Source organism: Notothenia coriiceps, unplaced genomic scaffold (assembly GCF_000735185.1).
Source record: "Notothenia coriiceps isolate Sejong01 unplaced genomic scaffold, NC01 NC01_scaffold00005560, whole genome shotgun sequence".
Taxonomy (NCBI): Eukaryota; Metazoa; Chordata; class Actinopteri; order Perciformes; family Nototheniidae; genus Notothenia; species Notothenia coriiceps.
In genome coordinates this window covers 234,340-249,666 of record NW_011338261.1, presented here as the reverse complement: position 1 = coordinate 249,666, position 15,327 = coordinate 234,340, and the positions used below count along the sequence as shown (strand labels likewise).

The 15,327-nt window shown below is 39.1% G+C and overlaps 2 protein-coding genes across 2 annotated transcripts; one reads left to right on the top strand and one right to left on the bottom strand.

Moving 5' to 3' along the window:
• Positions 1-116: 116 nt before the first annotated feature.
• On the bottom strand, positions 117-1,684 carry spcs1 (signal peptidase complex subunit 1). The gene is made up of 4 exons (XM_010768323.1): positions 1,540-1,684; positions 792-851; positions 592-678; positions 117-413 (listed from the first exon to the last, which is right to left on the bottom strand). The coding sequence occupies exons 1-4, from the start codon at positions 1,573-1,575 to the stop codon at positions 288-290; spliced, it is 309 nt and encodes a 102-aa protein (XP_010766625.1). The 5' UTR covers positions 1,576-1,684; the 3' UTR covers positions 117-287.
• Positions 1,685-2,268: 584 nt separating this feature from the next.
• Positions 2,269-7,938, top strand: glt8d1 (glycosyltransferase 8 domain containing 1). Its single transcript, XM_010768322.1, has 9 exons — positions 2,269-2,599; positions 2,731-2,829; positions 2,975-3,185; positions 4,805-4,922; positions 5,006-5,090; positions 5,305-5,417; positions 5,513-5,679; positions 5,765-5,877; positions 6,872-7,938. Exons 1-9 carry the CDS (start codon positions 2,590-2,592, stop codon positions 7,051-7,053), a joined length of 1,098 nt encoding a protein of 365 aa, XP_010766624.1. The 5' UTR covers positions 2,269-2,589; the 3' UTR covers positions 7,054-7,938.
• The last annotated feature ends 7,389 nt before the right edge of the window (positions 7,939-15,327 follow it).

The following is a 15,327-nucleotide window of genomic DNA, read 5'->3' as shown; positions in this document are numbered from 1 at the left end:
CAACTTGGTCATATAAAGTGACAAATATAGAGTAACACTAAATAAAAATGCACATTTTGGATACAAAGCATAATCAATAACTCTTACAGGTAGAGAAATACACATGAAACATCCCATTTATAAAACAGAGAATCAGATGTTTATTATTTGGACAGTATTTCACTATTGACTTACAAACACTGTAACAATGTTTCCTTCCTAAATGCTTCAGATGTAGACTGTAAAACAAAGTTCCAAATCTTTTCTGATAAAGGATGTATTAACAGCCAGGCAGGGAATGTTCTGAATTATTTATGCTTCTTCTTCTTGAGGGCTTCCTGAGGTTTTTGGCTTGGCTCCGCGCTGGTCTCTGGAATAATTGGCTGCCAGGAAAGAGGATTCTGTCTGTACATCGGCCATGGAGGCAGCGTCAACTACAGTCAAGGACAGAACAATATATTATGTAATGATGGCTGTTGTTTATGCACCCCTACAAGAAGTACACACATAGTATGCAACCACAAAGCAGCCAGCAATCAGATTGAGATTATTTATATCAACACTTCATCGTATGTCCTCGCTTCGCTAAAACAATCACTAAAGGATTCTTACCACACAGGACACCACAAATCCAGCCAAGACGATGTACACTGTCCATCCAAACTGTTCAATGATCAGACCGTACACAAATCCAATCACCTGGAAAGATGATACAAAAGATATCAGTGAACCTGACAACAGGTAAACAATATATATATATATTTCAGTAAGAATCTTTGAATTGCTGGTTTGGATGTGTCGTGGTTAGTTACCGCTGAGACGAGTATTATTCCTTGGAAAATCTGTTCAGCCAGTTTCTGGCCTTTATAATCCTGTAACACAAGGAAGGGGACACACATAATTTAGGCAACTTTTATCAAGCATCAAACAATGTTGCTACGGGCTCATGGTCCAGATCAAGAAAAGTATACAAAACCATATTATATATTTTTGTATAAATACTATTCAGAGAAAATGTGTTAAGAACTGGGATTGGAAGCACTAAACCTTGTTTGATCATTCATTAGGAAAATACAGTAATACATAAGATTTAAGACTAACATTTCACTTGCACTACATCATCTATTGCTTGGATACATTTCTTATAGCATCATAATCATTTAGTTGACGTCTATGCACACGTGCATTAGTGTAAATGAACCTCAAATGAGCAGTAAAGACTGGTGAACAACATTCTCTTAGCAGGGTAAACATTTCACAAGATCAGTACAGATTGAGACAAGGGAGTAAATGGGTCCACCACTGCAGAATAACTGACGAAACTGACACCTATACAATGAGAGTTGCCTTATAGCCTTGTTTAGCTGTTTAGCACAATGGATCAGAGACATTGGATGGTTGGTCAACATATTTTGAAGGATGTAACAACGTTTGCCAGCAGCTGTTATCAATGCACTGGTTAGCTAGGAAATAATGTCACCGTTAGCTTGATACGAAAGCATGAATTAATAACTTGCTAAATAATTCCTCTTCATGTTAAAGAGGATAAAAATGTCTTACCATGTGCGATGGGATGGATTTGAATATCGACAGCATGTTTTTACTTGAAGTAAATTAAAGCACAAACGGAGAAATTGTGGAGCAAACCAAACCGAAGTAGTTTGACTTCCGGTTTGAAAAAGCTACGTCGTGTTGTGAAGGACCCATCCGGGTACTTCTGAGCGTTGTAACATTTTTACCCATAATTAAAAAATATTATAGTAGCAACATCATTATGAATACATATGCAATTAAAACTAATTGTGTATTCAACAAATATTTAATCTGAAATATGAAACTGTATTTTTCTTTATTTTATGTATTTTTGTATGACTTTATATGTCCACCACTGATACCAACTTTTTTGTATATAATAAATTATGTTCATAATGTTCTTGAATAAATAAAGGAACACAAATATTTTAAATCCTGAATGTCTGCGCAGCTTCACAGACCGATAACTAACAGGGATTGGGTAAAGTGCGCCGCGTTATGAACACAATTGATTTGGTGGTAGTGAAAGGTTTTGCCTGACTAAATTACCTTTAGTCAATATGTCTCATGACTTAAACCTATGCATATTTAATTAAAACATGTTGAACTTGTATTTCAAGTCACTCAATGATATCAACACACTGAATTAAATTCACAATGATTTCTGTAAATACTGGAAACACCAAGCTAATGCATTTTTACAATCAGGCAAACGCAAGGGCAGCTATCACTATGTGCATTTGTGCTGGCGAATAAACTTGTTGCTGTTGAGTTGGCAGTTTGGCTTCAGCGTGTATTATTTTTGCTTTCCTCCCTGCTTTCTAAACTAAACCTTCCTTTGCTAAATTTAAGCAAAGGAAGACACCGCTAAAAAGATACTAGTTTGCTGAAGGTCCCGGTGTGTTTTTATGTGGACCAGAGCCGTATAAAGAGATCTTATACGGCTCTGATGTGGACCTAACGCAGAGATCCCTGGTTCATCTCAGTCCTCTTTAGCCAGCTAATGCATCCTGGGCTGCACTCAGATCAACTCTGAGGTTTCTTACATTTATTTGATTTTTGGCCGTTTTCGTGACAATGAAGAGAGGTGAGTCAGTGTAGAGGAAGCATATACAAATGGATACAGACGCAAACTGGCTACCACATTTACCACACTGCCACTGTTTAATTGGGTTGTGCACCACAGCTATCATTAAAATCAGCTAATCTCTTTTTCAGTAAACTTGATCATCCTTGTGCTGCTTGCTGTTGCCTTCCTGATCATAGTTGAACGAAACCTCCTCAACCTAAGTGACATTTTACATTTGGAAAATCCAGGTAGGCCTATGTCTATTTATTATTTGGTGAAGAGTATTGCATATCAGCTTTGTAGCTTTGCCTCAGAATATCAGATGTATTGTTGTTTGAACATCTTTTCAAACTAATTCAGTGCGAAATCTAAAATGTGTCTTTTTTTATGCAGATGCAGGGATAGTTCTCCCATTTGAATCCGAGGTGTCTCCAGACCTTAGACTAGAGACAGTGAGGAAAGGAGAGGAAATCCCTGTCCTCATCACTGCTGCTGAGGAAAGATTGGGGGCGGTGGTTGCTGCCATGAACAGTGTCTACCAGAACAGTAAAGCCAATGTTGTGTTCACCATAGTGACTCTGAATGACACGGTGGATCACCTAAAGTAAGAAAATGGCACCTGTCTGTCTTGCTACAGTCTGCATACCATTATATTGCTTTGGGCAGATGTCTTTAGTTAAGCTAAGAGAACTTGTGAAAATATTAATTGTCTAACACAATGGTTCTCAACCTGTGGTACGCGTACCACGGGTGGTACGCCAGCTCCCGCTAGTGGTACGTGGAGGAATCTGACATATAAAAAAAAAAAATTAAATTAATTAATTATTTTTTTATTCAAAGGTGGGGTAGGTAATTTTGGAGAAACCAGCTCGAGTGAGCTAGAATTTGAAAATACACAACCGGAAAAAATATGCCACTTCCTTACAGAGCCTTCCACAGATGAGATTTTTTTAAGGATTTTTTGTCAAAGCACTTCAGATATTCATTGCTATCGGGATGTTAAGAGCATTCCATGGAATATAACAAAAGTGTATCTCGAGCCGGTTTCTCAAACGTACCTACCCCACCTTTAACCTTTACACATAACACAGACATATAAAATACAGGAAACAGAACTAAGTAAACAAAAAGACGAAAAGCAGTCACTACATTGTGCACATTTGGGACATTAAGGTACACTATTATTACTGCAAGAGCAGCTGATGGTAAGGACCTCAGACAACTTCAATTTAAAACAGGCTATAGGGACAAGTGCCATCAGTTTGAGGCTTGATTGAATAACATTAATTACAAAATAAATCATACTATCAAAATACTACAACGAATGAAAATTTGTGGTTTAAATTAGTTCTAATAGGCTATTGCTGTTTTTAGATTTAGAAACGAAAACATTTATTTTATTTTATTTCTGGCGTTGCTAATTACGACCTTACTACCCGCTAACGTTGCAAGCAAGCTAAAGAAAGAAGAAAGCTGAATGATGTTAAAAACGTGGCTCAAAACGGGAGGTATTCGGAAGAGAGGTACAGAGTAGAATATTACCAGTGAAAGTGAACAAGTGAATGAGGAGGAGGACGACAGTCATCAACCGAGTACAAGCGCAGGCTCCGCCAGCAACACAAAAGTGATATGCACAGCCGCTGTGATGGAGGAGAGAAGTGACACAGGAAGAAGGCATTTGCTCAAATAATGGAGAGAAGGCTGTGACCGAGGTCAAACGCTGAAAAAGCACACACTTGTCCTTAATTGTTGTCTTTTTTCTTATCTCTTTTCTTTTTTACTTTGCCACCACAGAAATGGCAATAGCAAACATCAGCAGACTGAAGATGAGCTATTAGCCCTTAGGCTCATCTGCTCTTGGAGGCTTTCATTATTATTGTGGAACTGAATTCCCAATAGGACATTTTCTGTTACGATGTAGGTTGTTGCAGGAGGCCTACATTCACACTTTGGTATAGGAAATGACATGTATGTACAGTTGACATTTGTTGTGTGAGAACAAGTTATTATTTTGTTCTTTATATTCTCACTTGTGGTGAGTGTGAGAGAGAGTGAGAGAGAGAGAAAAAAATATATACATTTGCCGCCAAGTCCTGCATGGACTGTATTTTAACATTGGTCATATGGTGGTACTTGGAGAGCCAACTATTTTCTCAGGTGGTACTTGGTGTAAAAAGGTTGAGAACCACTGGTCTAACATGACCTTTTCTTCCTTGTCAACAGTGAGTGGCTTACAAAGACACGGCTAAAAAATGTCAAATATAAGATTGTTATTTTCAAGCCTGAGCTCCTCAAAGGGAAGACATCTAAAGATCCTCAGACGCTGGAAGCTGTCAAACCGGTAAGCCAAAGGAAGGTTTTATCACAGTTTTTACGGTGAATATTTGTCAGTTACAGACATTGTTAATATGTCTTTTTTTTCAGTTGACCTTTGCCAGATATTATCTACCTGCATACCTACCTGAGGCAGAGAAAGCTATCTATTTGGATGATGATATTATTGTACAAGGTAAGACGCCACCATAAAGGAGGATATTACCTTGGACATAAACGTGTAAAGGTGCTGTGTAAAGGACTATTTTACAGCCATTTTGATTTCAGAAAAATGTGTTTTTAATGGATTTATTATGATCATTAACTCTTGTAATTATACATGCCAAAGCAGTCAGACAAATAACACTCTGTAAGTGAATCAAAAGTGTAATTTTGCTTCTGGATCTCAGGGGACATTCAGGAGCTTTATGAAAGCAACCTCAAACCAGGACACGCAGCTGCATTTTCTGATGACTGTGATTCAGCATCTTCTAAGGGTTTCGTTCGAGGGGCTGGAAATCAGGTGGGCCATCTCTTGGAGTTTTTTCACGATCATTAGTGGAATGTTTCTATACGAAGTTGCCAACATTTGGTTCTATAATGTGTTTTCTCCAATAGAATAGCTATATAGGTTTCCTGGATTTCAAGAAGGATGCTATTAAGAAGCTAAGCATGAGGGCTAACACATGCTCCTTCAACCCCGGGGTCATCATCGCCAACCTGACGGAGTGGAGGAACCAGAACGTCACCCAGCAGCTGGAGCACTGGATGGAGCTGAACACACGGTACGTCCCTCACACAGGGGAGAGGGTGGATTAATGAAAGGCTAGTGGAGTCTTTCTGTTTGCTCATCTTCTTTGGTTTCTTCAGGGAGGATCTGTACAGTAACTCGCTGGCAGAGAGTATCACCACCCCTCCACTCCTCATTGTTTTCTACAAACGCCACTCCATGATCGACCCGATGTGGCACGTCAGGCACCTTGGTAGGTTTTGCTTACTCACTGATAGGACACTTGAACATTAGGGGTTTTTCTCAATGAAGCCCCGGTTGTAGATCTAATTGATTTTACACACAAACAATTCCAATTGTTCTTTTTCTGTAAGGTTTGTGTGATGCAGACAGCTAAATTAGTTTATTTATGAGTTGTGATACTCTTTTTAAACAGAAGAGGGCATTATCTTCTTTTGACTTCATTTTATTCCTATGTCACTACCTGGATCAAAGTGCAAAGATGTGCCAGCCACAGGGAATTTTTTATAAATTGCGGAATAACAATCATGTTTTAAGTCAGAGATGTGGCAGGTTTTTGCTTCACCCAAGTCAGAAAATGCAATAGGTGAGAAGAGAACAGAAAATCAAAACGGTGTGCAAAAATGGCAAGAGAAGAAAGGGCTATCATGAGCTCAATTTCCTTTTAAAACAAAATATGTTTCATTTTTACAAAGAAAAAAGGAATTATGAACTTTTCATAGTCTACAGTCTACACCTACTGGTAGATTTATGTCTGATAAATTGTGTCATCTTTTTCAGTAACTTACCTACCGTCTTAATGTGAGAGAATCATATTGTAAAGCCAGTTTAGGGAATGGAATCAAATCCTGAGTTAAGTGTATCACTGGGCATATGAGCATACACCCAAGACTTGTGCTTGAGAAGCTTATATAGAGTTGATATAGAAATGATTCAGCATTTCAGCAAATACAATGGTGGTTTCCATCTTCCCCTATAACTCTTGGAAATTATTTGAACTTTCCAAAATGTTTAACTATTCCTTTAACAGACTTGTTGAGGCAGTTTTCTTTTGTTTGAGCATCTGGTCAGTTTAATTATACTACAAACTGCAGCTCTGTTCTTTCTTTAGGACGTTTTCATATTAAAAGTTAAACATTTAAAACGTTTTTGACACCAAATACAATCAACAGTATTGACATTGTTATATTATATTATTATATGATGGCTAAAACTTGTATTTTTAGGCTCTACAGGTGCTGGAAACCGTTACTCCCCACAGTTTGTGAGAGCTGCCAAACTCCTCCACTGGAATGGACACTACAAGCCCTGGGGGAGAACATCCTCCTTTTCTGATGTGTGGGACAAGTGGTTCATACCCGACCCCACAGGAAAATTCAATCCAGTCCGTCAACACGCAGAGGACTAGACTAAAACAATTGTTTACGGAATTTTTGAGCAGCCAAGCCCGTCCGGTCCCAACAGGATCACGCCTCGCAATACCTCAGGAACTATATAAGGCCTTTTCACTAACCAGCTCTGGGCTCCTTCTGTCAAACATCTGGACCTGTGTTCTCTCACCTTCACTAAATGCACATTTTTACTTTTTTGTATACCAATTGCATCCTATAACTGCTTAGAGCACACACACATACTGCCCATGGTTTGGTCCAGAAACCTAGTGCCCTTAGATTGCTTTAAATATAAATAAATATGAATGCATTGCTCCCAGACAGCAGTAATGAGATTTGCCAAGACGACGATTTATAACTGAGGCAGTCCAAGGAGCTTTGTTTACATGCAACTTTGTACCAATTTACTTTATTTGAATCCTAGGTGGTTAAACAGTTACCTCATTCCCTTTTTCAATTACATTCCTATCAGTTATCACTGCAATCTGAATTGTAACTGTTAGCCATGCAGAAACCTCAATGAAATACTGAAATAATGAAAGTAGTTTTATAATAAGTTGCACACATTATTAAAATCCATAGGTCAATGTTGAGATCAGCCTTTCCATCAAACATTTTAAGGTTATTCTCAAATATGAATTTAGTGGGATTTTCAATATTTTGATTATTTCCACCTGTACACTATGACTTCTAAATGAACACTAATGAAGGACTGTATTACCTCACAGGTTGAACTTGTTGGTATTATATGACCTTATATGCAGACCACTAAGCAAATGTTACCATGCTTCATATCCGCTCATTCAGGATTTGTATACACGTTGAAAAGCATTTGCCTTGCTGGTGTAAATATTTGTGACCCTTTGTAGAGTACATAAATAAAGTTACATTTTTATCATTTATATTTGTAGTTATCTCAACGTTTGCCCTTTCCAAGATCATGCTATGTTTTTTTGCAATACTTCCTGAAAACGGGTACGAAATCGCGGTCACAGGAAGAACGCCGTTCATAGGAAAGCATGAAACTGCTATATTGTAAATTCAAGGTTTTGTGTTTGACTGTAAAATATTTAGGCTTTGTTATGGGTTTAGTACATTTATAGTACATTGTCTATAAACATTATTTGGCATGAACATTACTAATGACATCAGGACATTTAAGATTTAACAACTTCTGGGAGAAGAAGTCAGTGGATATGTTCATGAGCACTAGACCACGATGACAGATACAAGTCCATTTGACAGGCACTGATTTGTCCTAGACAGCTCAAAGACGTCTAGGATAAAAAGGTGAGTCCTCGTCTGGACACTGTCCCAAGGTCTTCCAGATTCAGAAATTGAAGAAAAGGCAAAAACAGAGTAGTCACAAATGATCAGAAATTGAAGAAAAGGCAAAAATGATTCAAAAATCTACTTTGCCTGACAAGATGTGGACAAAGTCACCCTGACANGAAGAAATCTGCTACTTCCTTACAGAGCCCCTCGTCCAACACACACGAACGCGCACATGACCAATGAGGGCACGAGATAAGTTTGTGCACAGATGGAAGGCTGACAGGCAGGTAGGTCATCCAGTTATTTTAGCCGGGCCGGCTAACCTTCCATCTGTGCACAAACTTATCTCGTGCCCTCATTGGTCATGTGCGCGTTCGTGTGTGTTGGACGAGGGGCTCTGTAAGGAAGTAGCAGATTTCTTCCGGCTGTGTATTTTCAAATTCTAGCGCACTCGAGCTGGTTCCTCCAAAATCACCTACCCCACCTTTAAAGTGCCTACTGAGTATAATTTTTAAAGCTTAAACTTGTTTGCCGCATCTCTCGATCCGGACTTATACGGCATTATATTCTATATGTATGCAAGTGAGCCAGAACATAATTCTTGTAGCTATACAGTACACTTGTCCAAACCCAGATTTGGCACTCGCACCAATATTCGATTTGCAGGACAGGACTCTTTCTTGCGCCCTCATGGAGTTGACTTGGTCCCCCTGTCTAAATAGTCCCGCTATCCATTCCACAGTGAAGGGTTTGCTTAGCTTCCAGAAACCAAAACCTTAATTTGCTCTCAAATAACAAATTGCTTTGGGAGTGAAAGTGTAGCTTTTAATGCTACTGCACTTTGAATTATCGCTCATCAGTCATGGGGTGCTGAGTGTCACAAGACAGGATGTTTATCCAAGGTATCTCATTCTATGCACCCTACCTACACAGTGCATACACCGACATCCTTGTTAGTCCAGGATTAAGTTCTGTGAACACAGACTGAATCCTGGATTGAAGTCAAGTTTGTTTTGTTTGTTTATTAAAGCCAGTCTTATCCTATTTAATCACATGATGCTCAGAGGGGAAAACATTTATTGTAAGAATCCCACGAGAAGGACTGAAGCTGAACCACAGTTGCAAACCTTGCTACAAAAGTATGACAAAGAAGCTCGCCATACATTCTGTCTGTAACACTCCAAGACAAAATCCCACCCAACAAAAAGAGCTATGAAAGACAAATAATTTGATGTGAAATGTGCAATAACTATCGAAATGTGCACACCAATGACAATGTTCCTCTCTGTCTGGTGATCTGTAGCAGGAACATTTTAACATTTCTGGTTTGATTTTCATGAACATTGGTGGAATGTTGTAGCATGGGACTATAAGATGTTGGAGCAGATCCGAGTCGTGGCGCGGAAACACTCGTATTATGTTTCACCTTGGTTAACAGGTTAAGATAGGGTAATCATGAATCATGTGGTGTTGGAATAATCTGATTTTTTTTTTCTCAACTAGGAAAATTAATGGCCCCTCAATTGTGACAGACGACTGGAAAAATATATTTCAATGTGTTGTTCAAACGCCTGAGCACTATAATACAACACATCCTCCTAAAAGCATCTATGTAGTTCACACACAGCTAACTCAGAAAAAGGATCTTCCCAGTTTGGGTTAGTTACTACAAAAGGAAACTCTGGATTATCAAATGTTTAGATGACTTTGCTAGCACCCTATGTGCATTGATAACGTGTACATATATACAGGTACATAGAGCAATATCATGCCCACTAGAAGAGGCCTTATAAGCACCACTGATGGCTGAATACATACAAAGTCTCCAGTCGTCCACCTGCTCCCAGTTTTGCGCTCAGCTTGTTTATGGAGAGATCACCGGCTCACCGCATCACTCAGCTGTGCGCCACATTCATTTGCTCTTGCTGGATTGTTGTCTTGGTAACAACAGGAGACACTTTCCATAATGGACTCAAACAGTCACTATGGAAACAAAGTTTTTGATTTGCTATTAATAATCCTCCAACGGGTGCATATGTGTGCATTGTGCAAGAGATGAACTGGCTCTCTCTTTAAAACACAGAAAAAGGACACACATGCAGACACTTCTCTATAAATGTGTTTATGTGTCTGGAGTCTGCCTCACTGATATTTGGATCCTGGTGGAGATTTTTCATAGGTGCTACAAATCACCTCTAAATCACTAAACCAAACGTGATGCTGTTTCAAACATTTGTATGTATCTATGTTGATATGTAAAAATTACATTTGAAATATACGCAAATAAATAGTTATTACATTTGATTATTTCTTACAAATGTCTGACCTTTGTGACACAAGTTGAAGGATACAGGGACTTTAAAACAGACGGCAGTGGGATGTACTCTGAACCTCCAGCTGCTGCCACATGTTGTTTAATCAAAACAGAAGGGAATTAATAATGCAGACACTGTCACTGCAATCCACTCAAATCCTCTTTCTTTCTCATTTGTTACTTAATGTTTATCTACCCCTCCCAACTCTGTATCCCTTTCTGTTTGCCTATCTCTGTCCAGCCAAGCCCAACACCACATCCCAGCTGTCACAAATCCAGCTCCGTTTTGGCTCGCCCTCCCAGTCACCTGGTCTCTGAATGCTTCCTGGTCCCACACTGTGTTCCTGATTAACAGCTTAAGTTAAAGCTGGTATTGTAAAGGGATCAGGACACGTAAGGCCGAAACAATCCTCCTCCTCAGATTTATCATCACCAATAGTATACAGTCAAATTACAATCTACTCAACAGTTAAATGGATAACACTGAAAAGCTGCTATTTGCTAGTATAATTACAGTTATTCATCTTTTATACTGTGTCACACACACACACACACACACACACACACACACACACACACACACACACACACACACACACACACACACACACACACACACACACACACACACACACACACCCATCCACCCAGACATTCTTGCTTGCAAGGTTTAAATCTATATTCATATGTAAGCTTTTTCTATTTTTATCATCTTACCTATGTCTCGCCACTAAAAGCAATTGCCCCTCTAGGGCAAATAAAAGTTGAATCCCCTTGGCTTCCCGGCGCTCCGCTTGGCTTTATTTCAAATATTGACTAACCCGGCACCCTTCAGCATACAATATGTTGTTCAGTACATCATCCTTCAAACCTGACAGCTTATGGACTCACAGGTCACGTATTTTGAAAATGAATATTGATATATTTTGTTGTTTTTGCTGCAACTCCGTTTATACTTATATTTCCATCTCAAACAACCAGCTGACAGGTCCATGTCAGATGTTGTCATTAGGAGTAAATAATATTCTCAATCTTCATGTCCTGTGATGTGGATATAGTGTAGAAAACATTATTATAAAGAGACTTATACTATTTGAAAGTTCCCACACTCAGCTGCCAGCTTTTGCGATTTTTCTATTGATAAATCGTTTTCTTTCTGTCTTTCAAATGAATGCTGAGTGCAATGAGGGGGACATTCCCAGCATACAGACCACAATATATCACAAAGAGAGGCATGGGGTATGGGAGGAAGCGGAGGGTAAGGGAGCGTGATGTAATCATCTAAAATCATTTGCACTGATGGATTGGCCTGCGCCTGTTTATGTCACTCATGTCGAACGGTGACCCAGTCGCTCCAGCCCTCGCATCATCTCATTGGCCAATATTGATTTGGGAGGAGTGGTGTGTGGATCAACATTTGGGCGAGGGAGAGACAACACTTGTTTTGTTTCTAGTTGCTTGTCTGTTCTTTTCTACACTTTTCTGAATGTCCACGAGCGCCTATGTTTGTAATTGCTGGTTTGTAATTGTTCTGTTTGTCCTTCCTGTGGGCTTTTTTCTTCTTGATGACCTTTGGCTCCAGTGTTCCCGTCTCTCTCTCCCTCCCTATCAAAATGAACACATAACATCCATTCATCACACATCTTTTTTACCAAAGCAAGGAGCCCTCTCGCCCACAAGCTGTTATTTTTTATTTCACAGACAGATCGCTCATTAAAACATTTCTCAGGCATTTTTTCTACATCACGACTTCAGAGTGAGCTTACCTTCCACATTGCCTTTTTCAAACCGTATTTAGTGAATAAAAGCACATAATGAAATACCCCTGGCATTAGTGTTTCATATTGTCATTTGAGATGTTTGCTGATGTTTCTAATCTTTTACCCAGAATCCACACAGACTTTTTGTTTTTTAGTGATTCATAATTTGGTGGGCTGGGTTAAAAGAGAAGCCTTTTGCTCTACTTGTGCCCGCTCAGACTCTTGGTTACATTATACGGGTTTTAACGCTGGTCTACCACTCGGGCTGAGGGCTCTCTGGTTGTGAGTGGAGAGGCTCAATAACTCAACACTCATTAGGGTGTGTGTGTTTGTGTGTGTGTGTGTCTGCATGCGCAAGTGATTGTGTGTCCACTTTCAGAAGCACATTGGCTTTGAATGTAACCTAAAGTCAAATGTAATACAATTAAATTAATGACATGAAAAACGAATACAAATTCTCTATGTACCACATATGTGTAATCTTCCTTTTAAGAGCTATCTTGTAAAATATTCAACGGACAAAGTAGTAGTTTATTAATTCAGAGAGGTTTGAGTATTTATGAAGCTTATATGCTGGAGATTCAGAGAGATATTCTGCACAAAGAGCCAGGTGATATATGTTACCATTTATAAACGAGGTGCAAGACGTGAGAGCATACGCAGTGAATCACTTAATGCAACTATATTAAAAGGAGAAATGTAACGTTTGATACAGCTGGAGACTTCATTATCCGTCTCAATTTATTTGATTTTATATTAATAAGTGTGCACTGCAGGACATACCACTTAGGGTCTACTTCAACCTAAAATTACATATTTTTTAATAATTGAAGATTCTTTTGATTTAAGAAAGTTATAGACGAGGCGTAACAGGATATTGGAAAAATAGGACATTGAAACATATTTTAACAAGCCAGGCATGCTTTGTTTGTCTAATAAATGAATGCAGAATGGCTGTTGTTTCTCTGTGCATGCTAAGCCCTCATGTCACTCACTAGGAGACGAGATTAGTAATGGCAAATGACAACCGTGCAAGTTTCCCTTTTGAATCAAGCCGCAAAAAGGTTGTAACATGATGTGACTTACCCTTCTTGACATTGCACGTCCTGCAATGTGACCATAATGCAAATGCACACATTGCGACGTAGATGCTGATACAATATATCTGGCAGCCGTATTATATACAGTATGAGCATTGGACATTTAGAACTTAGGTTTTTGCATTATACCATAAAAGGCATATTGTTACAAACACATTCTTAAGCATTGGTAAAAACAAACTAGTCATCCAGAGCAAACTGCCTTTCTCAATCATGCCAAGGACATTATACATCATATTACTGCTAACGTTGCCTGATAGCACAAAGATATACCAGACTTCTCATTTACAAGTGCTTTTGCTTCATTCCTTTGATTGTCTTATCTTCCAGATAGTGAAGAGGCAAAGCAGCCTCTGACCGCCCACCCATCTGTCTACTTATTTTCTTTTTTCATGCAATTCCAACATTTAGTTGAGTTGTATAAACAGGAAGAAGCCCATAAATCAGGTTTGAGGAAATTTGAGCCCAAATCGACTTTTTGTGTACTATTTTTGTTGCTCCTAAATGTGTCAGTGTTTATGTGTCAGGATCAAATCCATCAAAATGAGTATTAACCAAGTGGGTCCTCCGACAAAAGGAAACAGCCACCTTTATAGGGCGGATGAGTCTCCCAGCATGAGAGCTGTCCCACTTCATCTATTTTTCATCTGTGTCTCTCTCCAGGCTTCTCTTTTTCTTTATGTCTCTCTCTGCCCATCATTTATATAATTCAAATATTAAAATGTATCCCATAGCATTTCTGTTTTATTACATTTACACTCATCTTCACTCCTCTTAATCAGTTTCTGTTTTTCTAAAAGTGTCTCCTACATGCACACCACTGGCCTTCCTAGAAAGGACTGAATTACTTTTCTTTTCTTTGCTAAGCTTCTCTTTTGTTAAACATTTGATTGTTTCCAAGCTGTAAGATTAGATAGTGCTAAGACTTTCCTTCATTAAAGGGGAGGAGGCACACACACGGTACCCTCGTCCTCATGTGCTGGACCTCTTTGCACATGCAGGACAACACTTTACTGTGTCTGTCTTTGTAACGCTATCACAGCGCCTGATAAGACCATTATATGAGTTATGAGTCAGGCTTCTGGCATGCTACTGTGTCTGTTCATCTCCTCTCAGTTTGATTCAGTGCTCGGACATTCTTTGGTTACATTAAAGCTATCAACCATAATAAGAGAAATCACAGGAAAATCAAATCAAAGTAAGCTTCAGATTCATTTTGACACTCTTTCTAGCAATTACAGTTGAACCTTTATTCTGATAAATGACAACTTGGAACAATTCCCAACCCAATCCTGACAATCCATCCCTGCTTATGGCACCATCAGCCCTTCAGCCCTGCCCTGACCTAATTCGAACAGAAGCCTGCGTCTCAGCACAGCACAGCTCAGCATGGCATAGCCTGCAGTTCCTGGAAAACACACAAACACGCACACACACATGCGTTTATTTCCACTGTCTGGCCCACTTATGCATCTCCATCTGCTCACAGCAAAATATCCCCCCAACAGTTTTAAGTACATTTGCAAGCTTGTCATGTTCATTTTCCCACAGTCTTTCGCAATTTGTATAATCCCTTTTTGCCCATGTTCTTCTCATTAAAAGCTGCCCACATATCAGCAAACTGGCTTGAGAAGTCTTTCCTTGTGCTTTTTTATCTCTGGTCGTAGAAATCCTAAGGGAAGCAAGTTATTGGCTTCGCAGCGTAATTGCAATCCACTTTACCACAGGGATATTGGTTTTTTCATGTCTGTATTTCAAAGCAAGTCCTTTCATCATTTGGACTTGCATCGGTGGGAAGTTGGATCTATTCTTTCCTGACATGGAATATAAACCACTTGAAGT

Coding starts and splice junctions, on each gene's coding strand:
- spcs1 (XM_010768323.1), bottom strand. CDS start 1,575: ATGCTGTCGATATTCAAATCCATCCCATCGCACATG. Junction 852..1,539: donor AATCCATCCCATCGCACATG/GTAAGACATTTT, acceptor CTTGTGTTACAG/GATTATAAAGGCCAGAAACT. Junction 679..791: donor GAATAATACTCGTCTCAGCG/GTAACTAACCAC, acceptor TCATCTTTCCAG/GTGATTGGATTTGTGTACGG.
- glt8d1 (XM_010768322.1), top strand. Junction 3,186..4,804: donor GACACGGTGGATCACCTAAA/GTAAGAAAATGG, acceptor CCTTGTCAACAG/TGAGTGGCTTACAAAGACAC. Junction 5,091..5,304: donor TGATGATATTATTGTACAAG/GTAAGACGCCAC, acceptor TCTGGATCTCAG/GGGACATTCAGGAGCTTTAT.